The sequence below is a fragment of the Gigantopelta aegis genome, chromosome 4 (assembly GCF_016097555.1).
Source record: "Gigantopelta aegis isolate Gae_Host chromosome 4, Gae_host_genome, whole genome shotgun sequence".
NCBI classification, from domain to species: domain Eukaryota; kingdom Metazoa; phylum Mollusca; class Gastropoda; order Neomphalida; family Peltospiridae; genus Gigantopelta; species Gigantopelta aegis.
This window is the reverse complement of record NC_054702.1, coordinates 35,310,637-35,330,484: the sequence shown is the minus strand read 5'-3', so window position 1 is coordinate 35,330,484 and position 19,848 is coordinate 35,310,637. Positions and strand designations below refer to the sequence as shown.

At 38.0% G+C, this 19,848-nt stretch overlaps 2 protein-coding genes across 2 annotated transcripts in view; one reads left to right on the top strand and one right to left on the bottom strand.

Annotated features, from left to right (window-relative positions):
* LOC121370468 (protein O-mannosyl-transferase TMTC1-like) overlaps nt 1-7,763 on the bottom strand; it is a 57,708-nt gene extending 49,945 nt beyond the window's left edge. Inside the window, exon 1 of the mRNA XM_041495719.1 lies at nt 7,329-7,763. Within this exon, the coding sequence (XP_041351653.1) occupies nt 7,329-7,636 (308 nt within the window). The 5' untranslated portion in view covers nt 7,637-7,763. The remainder of the gene's footprint in view (nt 1-7,328) is intronic.
* On the top strand, nt 7,679-18,354 carry LOC121370470 (serine/threonine-protein kinase TNNI3K-like). Its single transcript, XM_041495721.1, has 7 exons — nt 7,679-7,883; nt 8,945-9,069; nt 9,566-9,700; nt 10,474-10,526; nt 11,248-11,306; nt 13,490-13,612; nt 17,995-18,354. The coding sequence occupies exons 1-7, from the start codon at nt 7,806-7,808 to the stop codon at nt 18,058-18,060; spliced, it is 639 nt and encodes a 212-aa protein (XP_041351655.1). The 5' UTR covers nt 7,679-7,805; the 3' UTR covers nt 18,061-18,354.
* Nucleotides 18,355-19,848: the final 1,494 nt, after the last annotated feature.

Here is a 19,848-nt window from a genome sequence, read left to right as displayed (position 1 = left end):
GACTCGTCATCTGTCATTTTCACCGAGGCGTGGCATGACGAAATTGCATCAAGCAGTTCACTAATGGTGTTTTTCTGACTTCTAAGACTTCTGAAGGCTGCACAGAGTGGCAATGATTTGTAACTGAATGTCTGGCCTTTTATGGTGAACACTGGACAGGATTTCTCCCGAATATTCCATGTTCCTTGCACAAAGCATGCAATCGCTGTAACAACTGCTTGGTTGCATTTCTTCGAGCTGTTTCATGCACATTGTCTCTAGTTTACATCCATAAATCCATAAAATTTATTACTCCAAACAATCCATGTCACAATAACTTTTGCCTTTTAGTATATTATAAAAGTGCACCATATGTATAACACTATTCATTTGTTGTGTCGTCTTTAAAAAAAAAAATATTGATGTATGGTTAAGCGGCTTAGGATTTTGTTCATAAACAAATTCTGCACACATTTGTTGTGACTTTTATTGTAAAGCAGCTCAGATTTATTGTATGAATGGATATCTCACAAAACATCAGTAGGGGACTGAATAGACGAGTAATGAACCTTACTGCGTGGTTTGTTACACGCCATTGAATATCAACCACGGGCGTTCCGTGTCAACTTACGACAGTACATTTACAGTTTATGTTACATCGAAGCCAAAGCAGTTGTGCAATAACTAGACTACACCTACGGATTACTATAGGTAGGGGAACGTCGGGTACGGGTGCAAAACACAGGTACAGTTTACAGGCATGATAGCCCAGTGATAAAGCGTTTTCCTGGTGCGCGGTCGCTCTAGAATCGATCTTTGTCGCTGAACCCATTGGGCTATTTCTCGATCCAACTAAGGGTATGTATTATCATGTCTGTGGAATGGTGCATATATATAAAAAAAATGTAGCGGGTTTCTTCTCTAAGACTGTCAAACTTACCAAATGTTTGACATCCAATAGCTGATGATTAATAAATCAATGTGCTCTAGTTGTGCAGCTAAACAAAACCTCCAAGAACAATTGCAAATACAGGTACAGAAGCAGGTGAGAGGCAGATACAGATAAACCATCAGCAAACAACGTACACATATAAATGAATCCAAATCCAGAAGGCACACACCTAAATTCCACAGACTAGAACCTGCGTATACTATACCAGAGTGTTAAGTAATTTAATATCGATGGCACCTATTAGAATTCTAAAAAAATAAAAATAATAATAAAATAATAATAATGTTCTCATTAACAGCCTAATATTCTCGTTCTCAAATGTATCTCACCCTCATACATAAAGCTTTGTATGCTAGGCATACTCCAAGCTTCAGAAAATCGATGTTTTACCGTAATCAAACAAAGTAATGTCAAGCCAGTGATAATATTGCACCTGAACACATACACGTATTACATGGATCTATAATATATGATTTTGAATTTCTCATTCGCCTTGAACAGGATAAAGCAGATATCCGACGTTATTAACTAGTTATTATCTTTATTCCGCAAACCATAAAAATTATGGGGAAAAGCTATTATTTTTGTTATTTCAGCCACATTGTGCGATGACCTAGAGGTCAAATGAGCCATTTTGTAATGTAGTTATGCGTGTGACGTCAGATGTCAAAAGTAATATCCTGCTAGTAGCAGGATATGACTTTGCTTTACCCGTCGTTATATTCTGTCAATAGAAACGGTGGTTGCAGGATAGAATTAAATATATACACAGAAGGATTAAAATATTAAGATGTGGAAAACTTTAAGACTTATGCTAGATCAGACTGTCAACTGTAACGACGAAGTTGGCCAATTCGACGATTGCGATGTAAATTCCCCAACTCCTAACCTAGGCGTGCGCGTGTGCGCTATATATTTCTATATATCATTAGTGGCTGTAGTACTTTTATTAATTTCTGTAGACCCTTGGATTTTGTATGTATCTTTGCCTTTGCCTGTCTAGGAGAAACCTATCCTGTTGTCCAGCTCTTTCTCCCAGGATATTGGTTTAAACAAACACACCCACTAATCCTGGCCGGAGTAAACTAATTTCACACAAAAAGTACAACATTTACATGGGCTGGGAGTACTACAAAGAAAGCTTCAATGTTAACAATTTACACGTGTGCCATCTACATGCTCTACCCTATCAACTCCAGTCTAATAATTGCCGCTACTAAGTTGTCTGCCATAAAATAATATGTCAAATAGCAGATTTCTTGTGCGAATAATTTTTTATTTCCGGAATTTGGCCAACGAAATGGGAAGATAACTATGGTCTGTGGCCTTGTGCCCCACGATTGTACTATTGATCTACGTTTTGTACAAATGTACACTTGGTAAATCTTCTTTTAAATTGTACTATAAGCAAGTGGTCGACAATCCGACTCTCGTTTTGGTAACATTTGGTGTAACAAAGGTTGTGGTATGGACTATCCTTCCTGTGGGATGGTGCATATGAAATTGCCTTTGCTGCTATTCGAAGATAGTGCGAGTGTAGTGGTGGCAGTGAGCTTCCTCTTTCATTATATGTAATCCTTAACAACGTGTCCGACGCAACTTAAACCAATAAAGAAATTGAACTTGAACTTGACGCCATATAACCGTAAATAAAATGTGTTGAGTGCGTCGTTAAATAAATTTACAAAAAGCCCCAGCTTTTTCTTTTTTCCTCCTTTATCAGGGTTTACATAACAGCATAAAACAATTTCATTATAACATGGAGACGTGTATGGTCTGAAAGAATGCTTGCAATTGACCACCAGACTGTCTCCTTCACTTCTGCTGGTAAACACGGTTTTAAGTTCATAAAACGCCAATTACACAAAGATGTGGAATATCGATGACCTCTTGTCATCGGCGTCATTAGAAAACCTTTCAGTTTTACGAGTCCTAAACAAATACCTTTACCGCCAGTCTATTGTCGTACGTATCACCGCGTCTTCAATTCCCGCCGCTGGCCTTACGGGTGTAAATTTAAGACGACTGTATTTCCCACCCAAGGCTAAATTACACAGTTTCTGTTACTTTGAACAGGCGTCTGACCTCGTCATTCCAGCCTGCCAACTCCAATACAAAACAGTTGGTGAAACGTTCTTTTTATGTACAACTTTCGTGAAATCGGAACATACTATTTACAGCTTTGAAACAAATTATTTATCCTTCGGGCAGTATAAATTATCATGGTCCCTTTTCATATTTATATAATTTTCTCATTTACATTTTGAAGCCATTTGCGATCTTCACTTCTTATATAACACAATAATATTTAAGTTTTCTTTTGTTTAGAGTATAAAATAGAATTTTAAATATTAAATACATTACTTTTTAATATGTAACACAAGCAATATTTGCAGCTCTCCGTACGTTAACTGTTTCTGTCTAGGGGCCACTTAGCACCTAATTCCTTTTTTAGGCGCCAAAATAACAAATTTAGGAGCCATGTTTATAAATTTTGTGAAGCCATTCCAAAACACGTTTGAAAGAACTTGATTCTTTTTAATGACACTTCAGCAGAATTCCAAACCAGTGCCACACGACTGGTATATCAAAAACCGTGGCATATGCTGTCCTGTCAGTGGCAATATATATATATATATATATATATATATATATATATATATATGTATCTTTTGATGCTATCGTGTACTGACCTCGGTGGTGTCGTGGTTAAGATATCGGACATAAGGCTGGTACCGTAGGTACTGGGTTCGCACCCATGTACCGGCTCCCACCCAGAGCGAGTTTTAACGACTCAATGGGTAGGTGTAAGACCACTACAGCGACTTATCTCTCACTAACAACTAACGACTAATTGTCCTGGACACAGTCCAGATAGCTGACGTGTGTGCTTAGGACAGCGTGCTTGAACCTTAATTGGATATAAGTATGTATGAATGAATGAATGAATGAATGAATGAATTAATTAATTATATCGTGTAAGAGCAGCCTATGAGGCGCCATGAGACACTCCAGACCAAGTGTCGCAAAAACCGCATATTAAACATTAAAATCAGCTGAGGTGTCGTCAAACAAGCATTCTTTTCTTTCCCTCAGTACATTATATATTATTCTGGTAGTGATTCGTACACTACTAAAAAAAAGAAACCGGTTACCACCGCACAGGCTATTCTTGATTATTAAACGTATACATTCACTTCACCATGTAAGACAACACGCATCACACTCATTGATCTACCAGTCATAATATACAAAACTGGGCGGGACGTAGCCCAGAAAGAAAGAAAGAAACAAATGTTTTATTTAACGACGCACTCAACACTGATCCAAAATCAATGTGCTTTAGTGGTATTTTAAAAAACACACTTTAAACTTTTTAAAACATCAGTGACTTCGGTGTATTCAAATTAATTTAAATAGGAATATTTAACTTCCTTTTTCACAACAATTAGCAGAGTGACAATGAACTTTCAAATTATGACACCCAAAGGACAAGAAAAGAAAGAAAGAAGTGTTTTATTTAACGATGCACTCAACACATTTTATTTACGGTTATATGGCGTCAGACATATGGTTAAGGACCACACAGATTTTGAGAGGAAACCCGCTGTCGCCACTACATGGGCTACTCTTCCGATTAGCAGCAAGGAATCTTATATTTGCGCTTCCCACAGGCAGGATAGCACAAACCATAGCCTTTGCTGAACCAGTTATGGATCACTGGTCGGTGCAAGTGGTTTACACCTACCCATTGAGCCTTGCGGAGCACTTACTGAGGGTTTGGAGTCGGTATATCTGGATTAAAAATCCCATGCCTCGACTGGGATCCGAACCCAGTACCTACCAGCCTGTAGACCGATGGCCTACCACGACGCCACCGAGGCCGGTCGGACGTAGCCCAGAGGTAAAGCGTCCGTTTGATGCCCGGTCGGTCTGGGATCGATCCCCGTCGGTGGGCCCATTGGGCTATTTCTCGTTCCAGCCAGTTCACCATAACTGGTATATCAAAGGCCGTGGTATGTGCTATCCTGTCTATGGGATAGTGCATATAAAAGATCCCTTGCTACTAATAGAAAAATGTGGCGGGTTTCCTTTCTAAGACTATATGTCGAAATTACTAAATGTTTGACATCCAATAGCCGATGATAAATAAATGTGCTCCAGTGGTGTCGTTAAACAAAACAAACTTTTAAACTTCAATATAAGACTGTTAGTTTTATGGAAGTTAGTTCTACATGAGGGGTGCAACTTGAAGTAGAATGCCCCCCCCCCCCCCCCCTTAAGTTTGGCGGTTAGGGGCATCTTATATAATCCTCTAGACTATGTGTAATGTAGCTTCTGATTATAAATCATTTGCACTATTTAATCCTTGCTTCTCTGACATTCTAAATATTGGAAATAAATATTGTTTTTAAAAATGTGCAGATATATAGTTGAACAATATTCCTTCTGTTTAGTTTTTTCTGGGTTTATTTTCTGGTTTCTGTCTACCTCAAGTGATTAACGCAATTTACTTAATATGCTGGGAGGTCAAGATTATTTGCCAGTCTGAGAATATTTTCTTGTGACTCGAAAAACACACAACAACCCTCATGACAACAATTATTAATACCGCAATACAAATTTCTGTTATAATTGCGGTATAGTCAACAATCGTTCTGAGATCGACCCCATTCAGTAGTTTGGGGCTTGCAAACAACAAGCAAGCTGTCATTTGACACATGACTGACACCGGCGATTCTCAGCTGGGCGTGTATCATTTACAAGCTTCAAGTTAAGAATGACAAAAACACCAATTGGGTGCGAGTTGAACCAAATCTTCTCTGCACGATAGTGTATTCAGATACCAGAAAGATTTATCTAAAACATCCCGGGAGTAATACGGGTATGATACGATACCATGTCCAGCCAAGCATTCACCTCAGTGTTGTAAAAGTAACAAAGAATTCTATGTGGCCACAAATAACAGACATTGTATTCTTCTTAAACGAAAAGTGCATACTCGATGGGACAAAATATGTTTTTGTTATTGTCAATATCTTGTTTGGAGTAATTTGTCCGGTTTTTAATGTGTAGTTATTTACCATGTTATGTGTTAATAAATGTTCCGTGCGGTCTCTTTTTAGGTTCTAAAAACTACTATTTATATTTTACTCGTTCTTTAAAGTTCCTACACAGAGTCGATGTTTTGGAGAATTGGCGAATACAGGGTTTGCAGTCGACATCTAGCCTTTTTTCATATCCTTTTTCAAATCTCTGAAATCCACCCCTGGGCAAAACTGACATGAGCCCTAATTAACCCCATTGTTTTATGTAGCCCCGATTTAGTGTATTCGTAGACATTTGACGTATTAAGTCCATTGTATAGTAATATAGCATTAAGTAAGTAATAAATTTTGAACAACCCACTAATTCCATCAAATCCTGATTTACCATAGTTTGACACCCAATAGCCGATGTATTTTTCGTGCTGGGGTGTCGTTAAACATTCATTCATTCATTCCATCAAATCCATCTATAGGAGTTTGCGTTTCCTCTGCGGAAACCAGTTACCATTAATATTAAATATACTTGGTTAATAAGTTTCCAATATTTGATGTATTAATCAAAGCTTACTTACGATGTATTCTATGTAACGTATGTGTAGGCTATTAGTCTTCTATGGTGAACATTTGACTCATGAATTTTAATACTGTACGTACGTATTTCTTGAAGACAGATTTGTGGTATCCCACATATGTTGGGAATATATCTAAAGACATACGATTTGCATTTCTATGGAGATTAACTAGATGTTAAAGTTAAACCGTCCACTAAAATTACCACTGCCGAAACCGATTTTGACTCAAATAATGTGCAAGCGTAAGCGCCGTAAGTAGGATTCGTTTCAGAAGGAAACTGCGATAAACCTTTTTCTAAATTGTTCGTTTGTATGTTTGATTTTTTTTTTTTTTTTTTTTTTTTTTTATGTAAGAAATAGAATAATATGAATGTCTGTGACATACCATGATTTATCTCACACCTAGTTATTAATACAGGTAGCCAACCCGCCTTTGGTCATTCCTATGAACCTAAAGCCTATCTTTGTCCAAACATATTTTCTTAATCATATTTTTGGTAGGTGTATCTAATATATTTAATAATGCAAGTCATAACGTGTTAAATGTGATACTGTGGTCAGATTTGTGGACTAATTAATTCATTGTTACATAACACGTGAGGTGTGAAATGCCGTATGTTTAACCATGCGATCAGATACTTTTATATCCGTATACCACTGGTCCCTTTAACAAACATAATCTTCTCAAATGTATTCTGTCGGCGTGCGAACATCTCCAATAAGAAAGCGAATTAAAAGCCCCTAAATTCATATCTATCATTCGGTCGAACGGCTTACCTGAATACAACAATGGTTAACGGTCTGTAGGATTTATGGCTGGTTTCATCAGTTATGGACTTTCCCCAAAAGTCATCACCAAAAATGGAATATATGGAATTTTTTCCGGTAACATCTGGGTTGTTCTTGATGGCAAAAATATCGTCGTGGACGAAATCTCCATCCAAACTGTTGAAGTAACACCCGAACGCAACAAACGTTATAATAAAATAACTTCCAATGATTATCCATCGATTTTTGCACTTGTAAACTTCTGCACTGATGGCAACATGTTGCTTTTTGCAAACATTGTTATTTTGCTCCATCATAAGTGGAATGAGCTCTTTAAGATATATCCGAGTTCATTATGAGACCTCACAGCTGGGAATCACCACAGTAAATGACATCCTCTGCTATTGGATTTAATCTGGACATGCTTTCGTCTGCGTAGAGCACTTTTGGTCGTTAACATTAATCACGTGACTTTTGTACAGTCGAATGCGACCACGTGATTTATCACTCAAAATGTCCTCGCCCAGTTGTGTTGCTACAGCCGCCGCTAACTGCGATATCGTGGTAACTAAGTAGAATTTGAGGTTTTGAAGTGAAGTTTTTCCAAAAACATTCTAACGAAAACAATAAATACTATTACTGATTTGCCATGGATGGTAAATTTTATATCAGAAACTGAGAAAGCACACAGACGTAGAAAATCGTTTATATCAATACCGTACCGTCACCGTGGCGTACGGGCTTGCTAGCGATGGATAGCAGATACTTATAGATACCGACATTATTGTAGGCTCTACAGCAGTATACAACTACAAGCTCAAATTTTATTTTTTAATGTACATGTATTTTCAAGAGGAGAATGCCCTATTGCGAATGCCCCTAACAACTTCGCTCGTCACAGTCTTGACACCGTCCCCTGCACTATATAGTATATTTACTGTAGTCCGAAGGGAAAGAAAAGTATTGACTTAATATGCGCCCTGCGCAAAGTTTACTGCACACACTCCTGAATATAAGGTAGTAATTTGGTAGATACCTAGCACATCCTAGTTTAATTAAAACAGGGCTAGTGCAGACAGTACACCTTTTTTCGTTTTTTTTTAGCATACTTGCATCCTTCGGACGCTCGGCTGCAATCTTGACTTGAGCCATACCACTATTTTTTACACTGTGCCACCCCTGTAAAACCAGTAGCAGATCTAGATACCATTACTGTACCTTGGTCAAAATGGAAGAGAGAGAAAAATGGTACTGGTACAGTAACGTGGTAATAGTAATAATAATATAAATAATATAAATAAATAAATATAAATTAATGGTATTTTTTTTTACATTTTTAAAAGTTACTGAAACAGGTCACCTACTAATGCCATTTTCTCTCAACCCTTACACAAGTAAAATCGTGGATTCATCTTTGCAAGCTAAAACGTTAAAGAATCATTAATTGCTGAAGTTCTGTAATCATCACTATAACCAAATATACTGTATGGTTTAGCTTGAAGCAATATATTTAATTTTCATCCAATTTCACTACCAGTAAGAACAATTATTGTTATCGGGTACTGGTATTAATGACAGTATAATAAATACAAAGGATTATCTTTACTGTTTTTGTGTATTTTTAGACTCTCAAGCACCTAATTTCCCAGGGAGAAGATATTAATCAAAGATCTACAGATGGCATATCCCCTCTTGCCATTGCCGCATTTTGGGGATATGCAGATGTTGTACAGATTTTGTTAGAAAATGGGTACTGTACCGGTATACATTCTAACATTTTTTTTTTTTTTAGGCTAGACAAAAAAAATATAACTTTATGAGACTGTTAATGATTTGCTTGTCATCCCATTTGTGGGCATTCATGTAAAAGTGAGCACCTAAACTTAGCCAAATGAGATTATTACAGTACATGTTTTGCACTTTATTTCCCACTAGTTGTAAAATCAGGATTAGGAGTAAAATATAGTGAAAACCAGATAACCATGGGACCAAATAAAAGTCTGGTTTTAAAGGATATCCAGTTTAAACAGGTTCATTTCTGTACCGATATTTAAAAATGGACCATGAAAAACATCAAGTTTTGAGGGAATTCCTATTCACAGATGATCCAGTTTTGTGTTATCAAACAGGCTAAGGAGTAAGTATAGACATTAGGCGAACCTGTAAATCCAATAGTTTTCTTAAGTTTTGTTCAGCACATCTGCTTGGCTAATGATCATTATACATGCATTTATATTGTTTTGTAGTGCCAATTTCAACTCACAAAACAAAAACACACTGTGGACGCCACTGCATTGTGCAGCATTTCAAGGGCATGGAAAGGTTATTTTAAAACTGACCAAGTTTAACCCTGACTTTTACGCTCAAGACAGTAAAGGAAGGTTTGTCACATTATAGGTCTGATTTTAAGTTGATGTACATGTTTTAAGATAGATGGCTGCTTAAAATGCAGGTCAGTTTATAATTGATGTGATTTTGGAGATTATAAAGCTATCTACTACAGGTGATTACTTGAACAGGTTTGTATGTATGAGAGTGGAACCCACTACTTCCACATAGAAGAATCCTACGAAATGGCACTGAGGGATCTTTTATATACACTTTCTCGTAGGCAGGACAGAAAATACCATGGCTTTTCCTGTACCAGTCATGGGGCACCAGTTGCAGGCATGTGTGCAGGAAATTTAGTGGGGGTGGGGGGTCTAGACTGGTGAGCAAAGTTTATGGGGGGGGGGGGGTTTAGTCATGCTTTCCTAGAACACACACACATATATACACACACACACACACACACACACACACACACACCGTAAATGCACCAGAGTTAAAAATTAAATAAGTGCAGTTTTTTTGTTTTTTTATTTATTTATTTATCTAACAATTATAATTTGGCAAACCTGTGTTAAGTAGTCATTAAATGAAGTGTTGAAAAGTAACTTCCTATGGCAGATGGCTACTTAATACAGGTAATTTTGACTATATTAAATGATTTGGGTGAATAGTAATGTAGCTGTTTAAGATGGGTGACTGCAAGTTTGTCTATACTGAAAATACTTTGTAGGGTTATGCCAGGATTAATATTTAAAACAAAATTTGAATTTTGTGGCCAATTTTAATACTTTATGTTTACCACAAGGGTTCTTTATTTTGTCAGGACACCTATCGACTTCGCTTCAGCTCTGGACTCTATTTGGCCTATTTTTGCAGGTGAGTCAAATGTACATATTATAGCAATACAAATAGCTTGTAAAATAAAACATGCTATTTTTCAGTCATACACACAAAAAAGTTTTTTTTTAAAGATCTGCTGGTTTTGAGGCAGCAATCAGTCGACCATTTGACAAATGATAACATCCACCAAAGATTCAGACATGCCTCCTGTTTTGGGCACATTATCTAGGTATCTTGAAAGATTTGTCCAGTGTATGAGCATTCGACAAACTGTCTTTTTATCATTATACTTGTGTTTCAAATAGGATTGAAGCTGACTGCGGTGTGTGTAATCAACTGAACAGGCATTGTCCCTCCTGTGTATTGGGTTGGTAATCATCCATTCCATCTAGCATCTGTTTAATGATAGCCCACTGAGTTCTACAGTTCTTGGCTGGATTGAGCAAATTGGTGAACACAATATAACAGGTCACAATGGTGAATATTTCACAAATGGCTGAAGATCTTATTGAAAAATACTTTTGATCAAACATTAAAGGAAAGGATGAAAATTACTTTGCTAAATTCAAATCTATAAATCTTGATGAGAATCATTGTTTTTGAATTATTAAAAAGTGTATAAAAAATAGATTTATGATGTTAAACATATTATGTTTGGTTAATTCTGTGATATTAACGTAGAGAATTGGTAAATACATTGGCTTTTGATGGATACAAACATGATAAATTTAGGTTTCACCGTACATGTTTATTTTAGCTGAAGGATACAAAAGAACACCAAAGTCTGAATTAGTAAGGATGGATATCATCAAAAAGGTCAGTATCTAAATGTATTTTAAAGATATATTTGCCCGAAACACACATATAAGTACTGAGATGGATCAGAAAGTTTAATGGCATACTTGTATTTATATGCATCTGAAATCATTATTTTTAGTAGATGCGTCTTTGCTATTCAGTGTATAAAATAATAGTCAGATGTAAATGTATTGTTGTTCCATTCATTATCGAAATAATTTAAGACCATTACATTTGAATATGATACAAAGCAACACACTATTCAGCAAATCATTATCCTAACAAATTATTTATACCTTAATCCTACCCCATGGCATTCAGAATTCTTCACGTGTATATCACAGTTTGAACCATAGCAGTGTAAGGTAGGGTAAGCTTATTAAGTTAACACATTTGAGGATTTCTGAAGGTACACTAATAATACTATTGTGAATCAATCCTGCTTGTTTAAGAGTTTATAACAAATTACATTCTGATCCCAAAAGTGTTAGATGTCTGTGTTAAAAGAACTTTCAAATTTTGCTGCCATTTAATGTTTCCAGTTAACATAGTTTTTTAACAATTAAAATTAAATTATTTTTATGCTTAGAAAATCAGTATCTGTACATCCATTATGTTTCTGGAAAATTATATATTTGCCATTGCTCCAACTGCATTAAAAAAAATTGTTTTTATTTTTCAACACATACCAAATTATTAGAGGGTTAAAATCTTATTTGAGCTTCTACAAACATTAGGACGACTAAAAAGACATAGACCATAAGAAAACCAATATATATATAATAATACACACACACTTATTTTCGTTCCAATATCCAATTAATTTTCAAGCAAGCTGTTTTGGGCACACACCTCAGCTATCTGGGCTATCCACGACAGAGGTTTAGTTGTTAGTGGTTAATGAGAGAGAAGCTGTTGTAGTGGCCTTACACCTACCCATTAAGTTGTTAAACTCGCTGTGTGGAAGCTGGTACCGGGGTCTGAACCCAGTATCTACCAGCCTTTAGTCCATTGAGGCTAGAGAACCAGTGAGATGAACTATTTAATAGTTATTTCAGTCATTTAAACTGCTCTATTAGCTGGAAACCTGTTACAAGGGCAGCACAGTGAGGATAGTAGCGGGATGTGAACCTAGCACCTATGAGTCATGGCAGATAACTTATATCCACTGCACCACCAATGCAGGTATTAGCTTTGGGTAAATACTTCTCCAGACAGAAATTATACCATTATTTCCTAAAAAAGAATTTACATCTGGCATCTCATGCTAAGGCACTGTTTGCCTCTAAATGTTTCAGTAGATTAATTAACAACCATGGTTACAGAGTTGGCCAGCTGTCAAAAGGTACAGATGTGTAAAATGCATTAGTTCTCCTGAGTATTCTAATTACGTTTTGACAAAACTGCTAATAAATATTTAATGTTCAGGAATAAGTACAGTAAACTGCTTGTCGCTATCGTTTACTAGACAGGATTTTCGTTACACAGTAAAGCGAATTACCACTTCGGGAACCAGTCGAAATAGTTTGCAAACATTAGTGAAAAACAGCTGGCTGAACTTGGGGCTGGTATGGCAAATCCAAGTTGTGAACATGCCTTGAGCTTTACTTATGAAATACTTTATCTGACTGTTACAAATGTTACAAATCAAAAGTGACCATTATTAATATAATAATTTAAACAGAAAAAATCCCAAACTGCAGTGAAGTTTTCTTGTTAAAACATTAACAAGGTACACAAACTTAATATTAAATGGTAGCAAGTATTTTATTTTATTAGCCACATAGTTGAAGATATTCAGGGAAATGTAACCAGTATGACCCACGTGTGTCATAATGATTTTACATGCACAGCGAATTACATAATTTTGTGAAGCGACGTCATAACTTAATGTGGCTTCTCCAGTGCAAACACTTACCAAAATGACATCATTTTGTGGTCTCTTTTTAGTTACGTTTGAAACGTTTTGACATATTCCTAGCTTGTTATTCATGAAAATAATATTAGGAATAATGTGGATAATAAAGAAATTATTACACTCGTATGTGAATCATACTGATTTTACGAAACCAGTGTCAGGATTATTGTATTACCTGAGCGATAGCTTGTATAATAATCTCTATTTACTATCCAGGCAACAAGTATACATGGTGCATTGCAGTACATGCATTCCTGTTCTAACTTTTTTTTTCTATGCATAGGTAGTGCCCAAAGACCCATCATTAGAATACTCTAACTATAACAGATTGTCCAGTCGACCAGGATCTGCGTACGAAATGAACACACAGTCACTAACAGAAAGACAGCATACAGATTCCAAGATGGTAAGGATAAGTACGGTATTTTTAGGGATCCAAGATGAAGATGATGTTAAGGCAGGCATCGGAATAAGCAAAGTGTTTGGTAACCCTATGCTTGGTTTACCATCTGGTAACCTATAAATTACAACAGATTTATCAAGTATAAAATCCCAGTTATTTTTATTTTTGAAGCCTCATACACACACACACACACACACACACACACACACACACACACACACACTAGTATTTTGTTTCTCATTTATGTCACTGTTCTCACTCTGTTTGTGCAGTATATGTGTGTATTTTATTTCATGTTATACAGAGTAAGCCTTCTAAACCAGACAGATGGGGTCGGAACATAGCCCAGTGGTAAAGCAATCACCTGATTTTAAGTTTAAGTTGGGCGGAATTTGGAATACGAATTTAGTAGTTAGGTCAAAGACCTAAAGCCAAAATGAGCTCATTCATACAACTCATGTCTGGACAAAAATTAAGTCCAAAGAATAAAATTAGACTGCTCAACCGAAAGGGTTTTAAGATGATTTGAGCAATTTAGATGGGCTGCCAAAATAAAGTGCGTCGGACTGTTTAAGCCCTTGGAACGGTTGGCGACTACGGGGACGAGATGAAGTGCTTGGCGTTGAACTGTGGCACCAGTTTCCTCCAACGGTGGGCTAGCAAGGTCTTAGCTAGCTCGACGTAATGGGCGCCGGCGATGATCTTCAGTACTCTGTGGATGGTGTAGTTGTCCATGTCTTCGAAGAGTATTCCCTGTCTGTAGAGATCATCTCGGCGCGACGTCACCACAAGTCCAAACTTCCCGTCTCGTAGTTCCATGGCGTGGATGGCACACTCAACTCCGTCAGGAAACTTCTTAAAGTTGCCCTCAAGAATGCCTCCCGGCAGTGAGCTGGTGTCCGAGGTGTCCCTGACCAAATATCGAGCGTACTGGCCCTTGATCTTGGAGATGGCTAGGCTCCAGGCGGCATCCCTGCCCCGTTGAGTCGCGGAAGGCCGGGCCTTGGCTGGCTGGTCACTACTCAGTGGGGTGATGGCCTTCCGCTTCGCAGCAGCGCCATCCATAGGGGTCTTGGCGGAGCCCCCCGGGGGTGGGGGACTCGACGCCAACCGCCTCGAAGGGGTTGGAACGGGAGACGCACGCCGTGGAGTTTCGCAGATCGCTGTGTCCAACTGCGGCGTAGACTGGTCCACTGGCTCAGTCTGTTCAGAGTTATCTGCGTCGGCTGGCACTGGTTGGTCAGGTCCCGGGGGTGGGGGCGGCGATGCAGACAGGACCGCCGCCAGTTTAGGTCCCCCCTGAGCCGTCCCTGGTGCAGGTTTCCTCTTCCTCCTTCCTCTTCCTCCTTCCTCCTTCCTCTTCGTCGTGTTTGTTACCGCGTCGCCATACACCAAAGTCACAGTTGCCCGTGAGCCAATGTAAGCGACGTGGTACTCTAACAAAGAACTGTAGCTTGCAATAAGTCCCCCCAGGTGGGGGTGGGTGGGGGGGGGGGGGCAACTCGAGAGAGCAGAGCGACATGTCTTTCCTCATCGAAGGCATAGCTCGGAGTGTCAGGGATTGATCCCCGTCAGTGAGCCCATTGGGCTATTTCGTATTTCAACCAGTGCACCATGACTGGCATATCATAGGCTGTGGTATGTGTTATTCTGACTAATGGAAAATGTAGCAGGTTTCCTCTCTTAAGAATATATGTCAAAATTACCAAATGTTTGAAATCCAAAAGCTGATCCAAAATCAATGTGCTTTAGTGGTATTTTAAAAAACACACTTTAAACTTTTTAATACATGTATTAAAAAAAATTAGGTATATCAGTTATTAATTAAATATGTAACTGCTAGAGAGCAGTACGTGACTGAGTGACAACAGTATTCACTTGACATGCAATGGGTACTCTTGGTAGACAAACACATGTGGGTTTTTCCAATTCCAACTCCAAGCAATGAATTAAACCAAACTCCAACAGATAATGTATCACAAGCTGTGTGGTCATGTCTGCAGATAAAAGTTCAAATAAAATACTAGTGATGCATGTTATTACTGGCATATACCAATATATTGTAATTTAAAAAGGACTATGATACACCCTATATGTAATTACACATGGGGATTTCTATGAAAGTTCATTGTCACTGCTAATTGTTGTGAAAAAGGAAGTTAAACATTCCTATTTAAATTAATTTGAATACACCAAAGTCATTGATGTTTTAAAAAGTTTAGTTTGTTTTGTTTAACAACACACCACTAGAGCACATTGATTTATTAATCATCGGCTACTGGATGTCAAATATTGGTAATTTTGACATATATTCTTAGAGAGGAAACACGCAACATTTTTCAATTAGTAGTAAGGGATCTTTTATATGTATCATCCCAAAGACAGGATAGCACATACCACAGCCTTTAATATACCAGTTGTGGTGTACTGGCTGGAACGAGAAATAGCCCAAGGGGCCCACAAACAGGGTTACCAAACCAACAGCGCATCAAGCGAGTGCTTTACCACTGGGCAACATCCCACCCCTTTGATGTTTTAAGTTTTAGACAAAAATGCCAACTTATATCATGAATTTTCTTAAATCTTTTTAGGAATTATATACAGTTAATTTTCAATTAGTTTTTTAGTAATATAATTTTTATAAATAAAATTATATTAATATTGCATTTGGTGAATGACGGTTTAATCCAGGTACTTGGGAACATTTATATGTACTCCCCAACCCCCACCTATTAACAAAAATCCACATTCATGCCGATTACCAGTTTGCAGTCATTTGTACACCATTTTCCAAGACAGTGACACATCATCCAGCCTGTCATGTGGTTTGTAAAGCAATGGTGTGAACAAGAAATAACACAGTGGGAGGTGGGAAAAATAGTTAAGCTATTTTTGTTTAACAACACCATTAGAGCACATTGATTTATTAATCATCGGCTACTGGATGTCAAACGTTTGGTAATTTTTTTTACATATAGTCTTAGAGAGGAAACCTGTTACATTTTTCCTTTAGTAGCAAGGGATCTTTTATATATGCATCATCCCGTACATACCACAGCCAGTCGTGGTGCAATAGAATGAAAAATAGCCCAATGGGTTCACCTATGAGTTGGGGGGGGGGGGGGGGTGTCACGGTGAAGTCAATCTAATAAGCTAATACCAGAGAAGATAGGAAAAAACCCTAGAAAATGGTGCAGGTTGTTAAAAAATGTGGTTACTGTGTGCTCTTGTTTTTGAGTAGTGCTAAAATTTTCAATTCCTGAATAATCGGGGTGGTGGTGAGGGAGGTCATCTCTGCATCACACAAGTAGTGCTAAAATTTGCAATTCCTGAATAATCAGGGTGGTGGTGGTGGGGGGGGGGGGGGGGGGGGACATCTCTGCATCATACAAGTAAGAGCTCTAACCTGTTTCATCTCACTTTTTATTTAGAAGACTTCTTAATTAGTCTCCAACTGGAGAGGACTATCGGTTTCATCTCCATCCTTCTGTTGGTCTGTCCCACATACAGTTTTCCAGATGGGTTTTTAGAATGCCTTGAGATGTTGAGCTGACATATTGAGTATAGCTTTACCATGTAGTGTTACAGATCAGGTTCGACTTTCATGGTGGTTTACCCTTTTTTTTTTTATTATGGAGTTGTGTCCCATGAACATGTTTTTTTAGTACGGCCTCGAGATATTGCGGTGCAATTTGTATATAGCTTTATCATGTACTGTTTCAGATCAAGTTTAACTTTCATGGCAAGTTACGCATTTTTGACAGTTATGGCCCTTGAACTTAGGAGATATGAACATTTGTTTTCCAGACTTTTATTTTGCAATGCCTGAAGATATTGAGTATATAGCTTTATCATATACTGTTACTGATCAAGTTTAACTTTCATGTTGATTTACCCACTTTTCACATAGGTATGGCCTTTGAATTTAGGAGATACTAAAATTGGGTCCGGTAGGGGACATGTATTGCTTTAGCAGTATTCTCAGAAGGAAATGTTTTATTTAATGACGCACCAAACACATTTTATTTACGGTTATATGACGTCAGACATATGGTTAAGGACTACACCGATACTGAGAGACAAAACCTGCTGTCGCCACTTCATGGGCTACTCTTTTCGATTAGCAACAAGGGATCTTTTATATGCACCATCCCACAGACCGGATAGTACATATCACGGCCTTTGTTACACCAGTTGTGGAGCACTAGCTGGAACAAAAAATAGCCAAATGGGCCCACCAACGGGAATCGATTGCACATCAGGCGAGCACTGTACCACTGAGCTACGTCCCGTCCCCTCAGTATTCTCAGAATGCTTGTTCTCCTAAACATCTTGTTGCATAGCAACCGACAGTTAACCAATGCTTTTTGGGGTTTTTCTTTCAGGAATATGCATTCATGAACGGAGATGTATTGGCTGCAGCTCCAGATCCCCAAGTGAAGCAGTATTAAAGACGTCAGCAGTGTGCAGAAAAACTGATAGCAAATTGGTCGTGCTAGCAGATTATCTACATGTACATCATATTCGAATTCGTCCAGTGTAACATTTGTTGCTCGATTGAACATGCAGAATCAAATTGTCATGGTTTTGTTTGGGTGCTGCAATTGTTTGTTGTTTTTACAAATATTTGTCCAAAAAAGTTTACTGCTTTTTACTGTAGTAATTTTCAACAGCAACAGAATGAGATTTATGGTAGTAGCATTTATAAATTGTTATTATGTGTATTTATTAAAAGTTTTACAATATAATTTGTCGTAGTATTGTTTACAAGTGCTGTGCTGTACCAACATCATTTCCAATGCAATTTAGTCTACATCTATGGAATAATCAGTATTAATGATCATTTTGTAGCAACAGTAGTATAGCTCACCTTATTCAGACTAGCAGTCATGATTATGACAAGTTATACCAAATAGGACTACCAAATACGAGAGGACACCACAGATCACTCGCAGCAAGGGATTTTTTTTATATACCCCCCGCCCATATGCAGACTCATTTACAAGTCTTGTGGTACTGGTTGCGATGGGACCACCCCCACCCAAAAAGCATTTGATCCTGCGACCCACTAAACATCAGGCAAGGATCAAGTACTGAGCTACTTAAAATACAATGCATCCTGGACAAAGTGAACTTTTCAGTGAACTAATCCCAAGTTACCCTATCAGGTGAAGAAGACCTATAAAGTTCCAAATGTTTTTACCTGGAAACTTGTCCTCAGGATTGGCAGGTGATAACTACTTTGCCGACACTATCCTTAAGAAGTGGTAATCAATCAAATTGAAGCATAATTTTTGGACATTTCAACAATGATCCACGATTAAAGTATAAACGGTTTATTTTTTATTTTTTTCAGTTGATAAGTATGAACTAGAACACCCACACATAAACCAGTATATCCATAGCAGTCTAAGAAAATGTGCTTACATTTACCCAAAAATCTAACTGGTCGCTTTTCACACTAATCGGGAATCATGATTCAACTGTCGACAAGAAATCAGGCCCCCCAAGAGAAAAACTTCAACCCTTCTTGATAACTTTGATCATGACCCTGCCCTTTGGTAGGAAGGTTCAAGTTCAGTTTGGTAGAATGAGATCTTTTATATGCACCACCATCCCACGACCTTTGATATACCAGCTGTGGTGCATTGGTTGGAATAACAAATAGCCCAATGGACCTAAACAGGATCGATCCTGGACATCAGGCTAACGTTTGACCACTGGGCTATTGTCCATAAGCCTCAAGCATAAGACTTGTCTGAAAGTTCGTAGTCAATAAAACCAATCCTCTCAAGATGAAACTCTGATGGCCTTAGTGGGATAGTGGTTATGCTGGTAGGTACTGGGTTCATATTGCGGCTGAAACTGGGGGATTTTTCACGTCAGTATTGGCTAAAGGGCAACGTGCACCGCTTGGCTCAATTGACATGTGCAAGGCCAGTTTCACCCACTTCATGGGTAGGACTACGAAAGTCTCTCTCATGGGGAATGATTACCCAGCATACACTGCAGGTTCAGTGTAACCCAGGCTAAGGTGGAACGGACTGCTCAACTGACAGCAAGCATAGAGCACAGCCCTGTCTAGTAGTCCTATACTAAAATGTAAATACTGCCCTTTACCATTCATCTCATCACCATCCACATTTGTAATGTCCCCCCAAATTGTGTTGTTCCTAACACTAAAGTAAAGATTTCTTGTTTAAGATTACAGATAGCAAACCGATTTATCGATCACTGGC

Excerpts from the sequence above, each read along its gene's own strand:
- LOC121370470 (XM_041495721.1), top strand. The coding sequence starts at position 7,806 with ATGCGACCACGTGATTTATCACTCAAAATGTCCTCGCCCAGTTGTGTT. Across the intron at positions 9,070-9,565 it reads CAGATTTTGTTAGAAAATGG|TGCCAATTTCAACTCACAAA; the intron begins GTACTGTACCGG and ends ATTGTTTTGTAG. Across the intron at positions 9,701-10,473 it reads GCTCAAGACAGTAAAGGAAG|GACACCTATCGACTTCGCTT; the intron begins GTTTGTCACATT and ends TTATTTTGTCAG.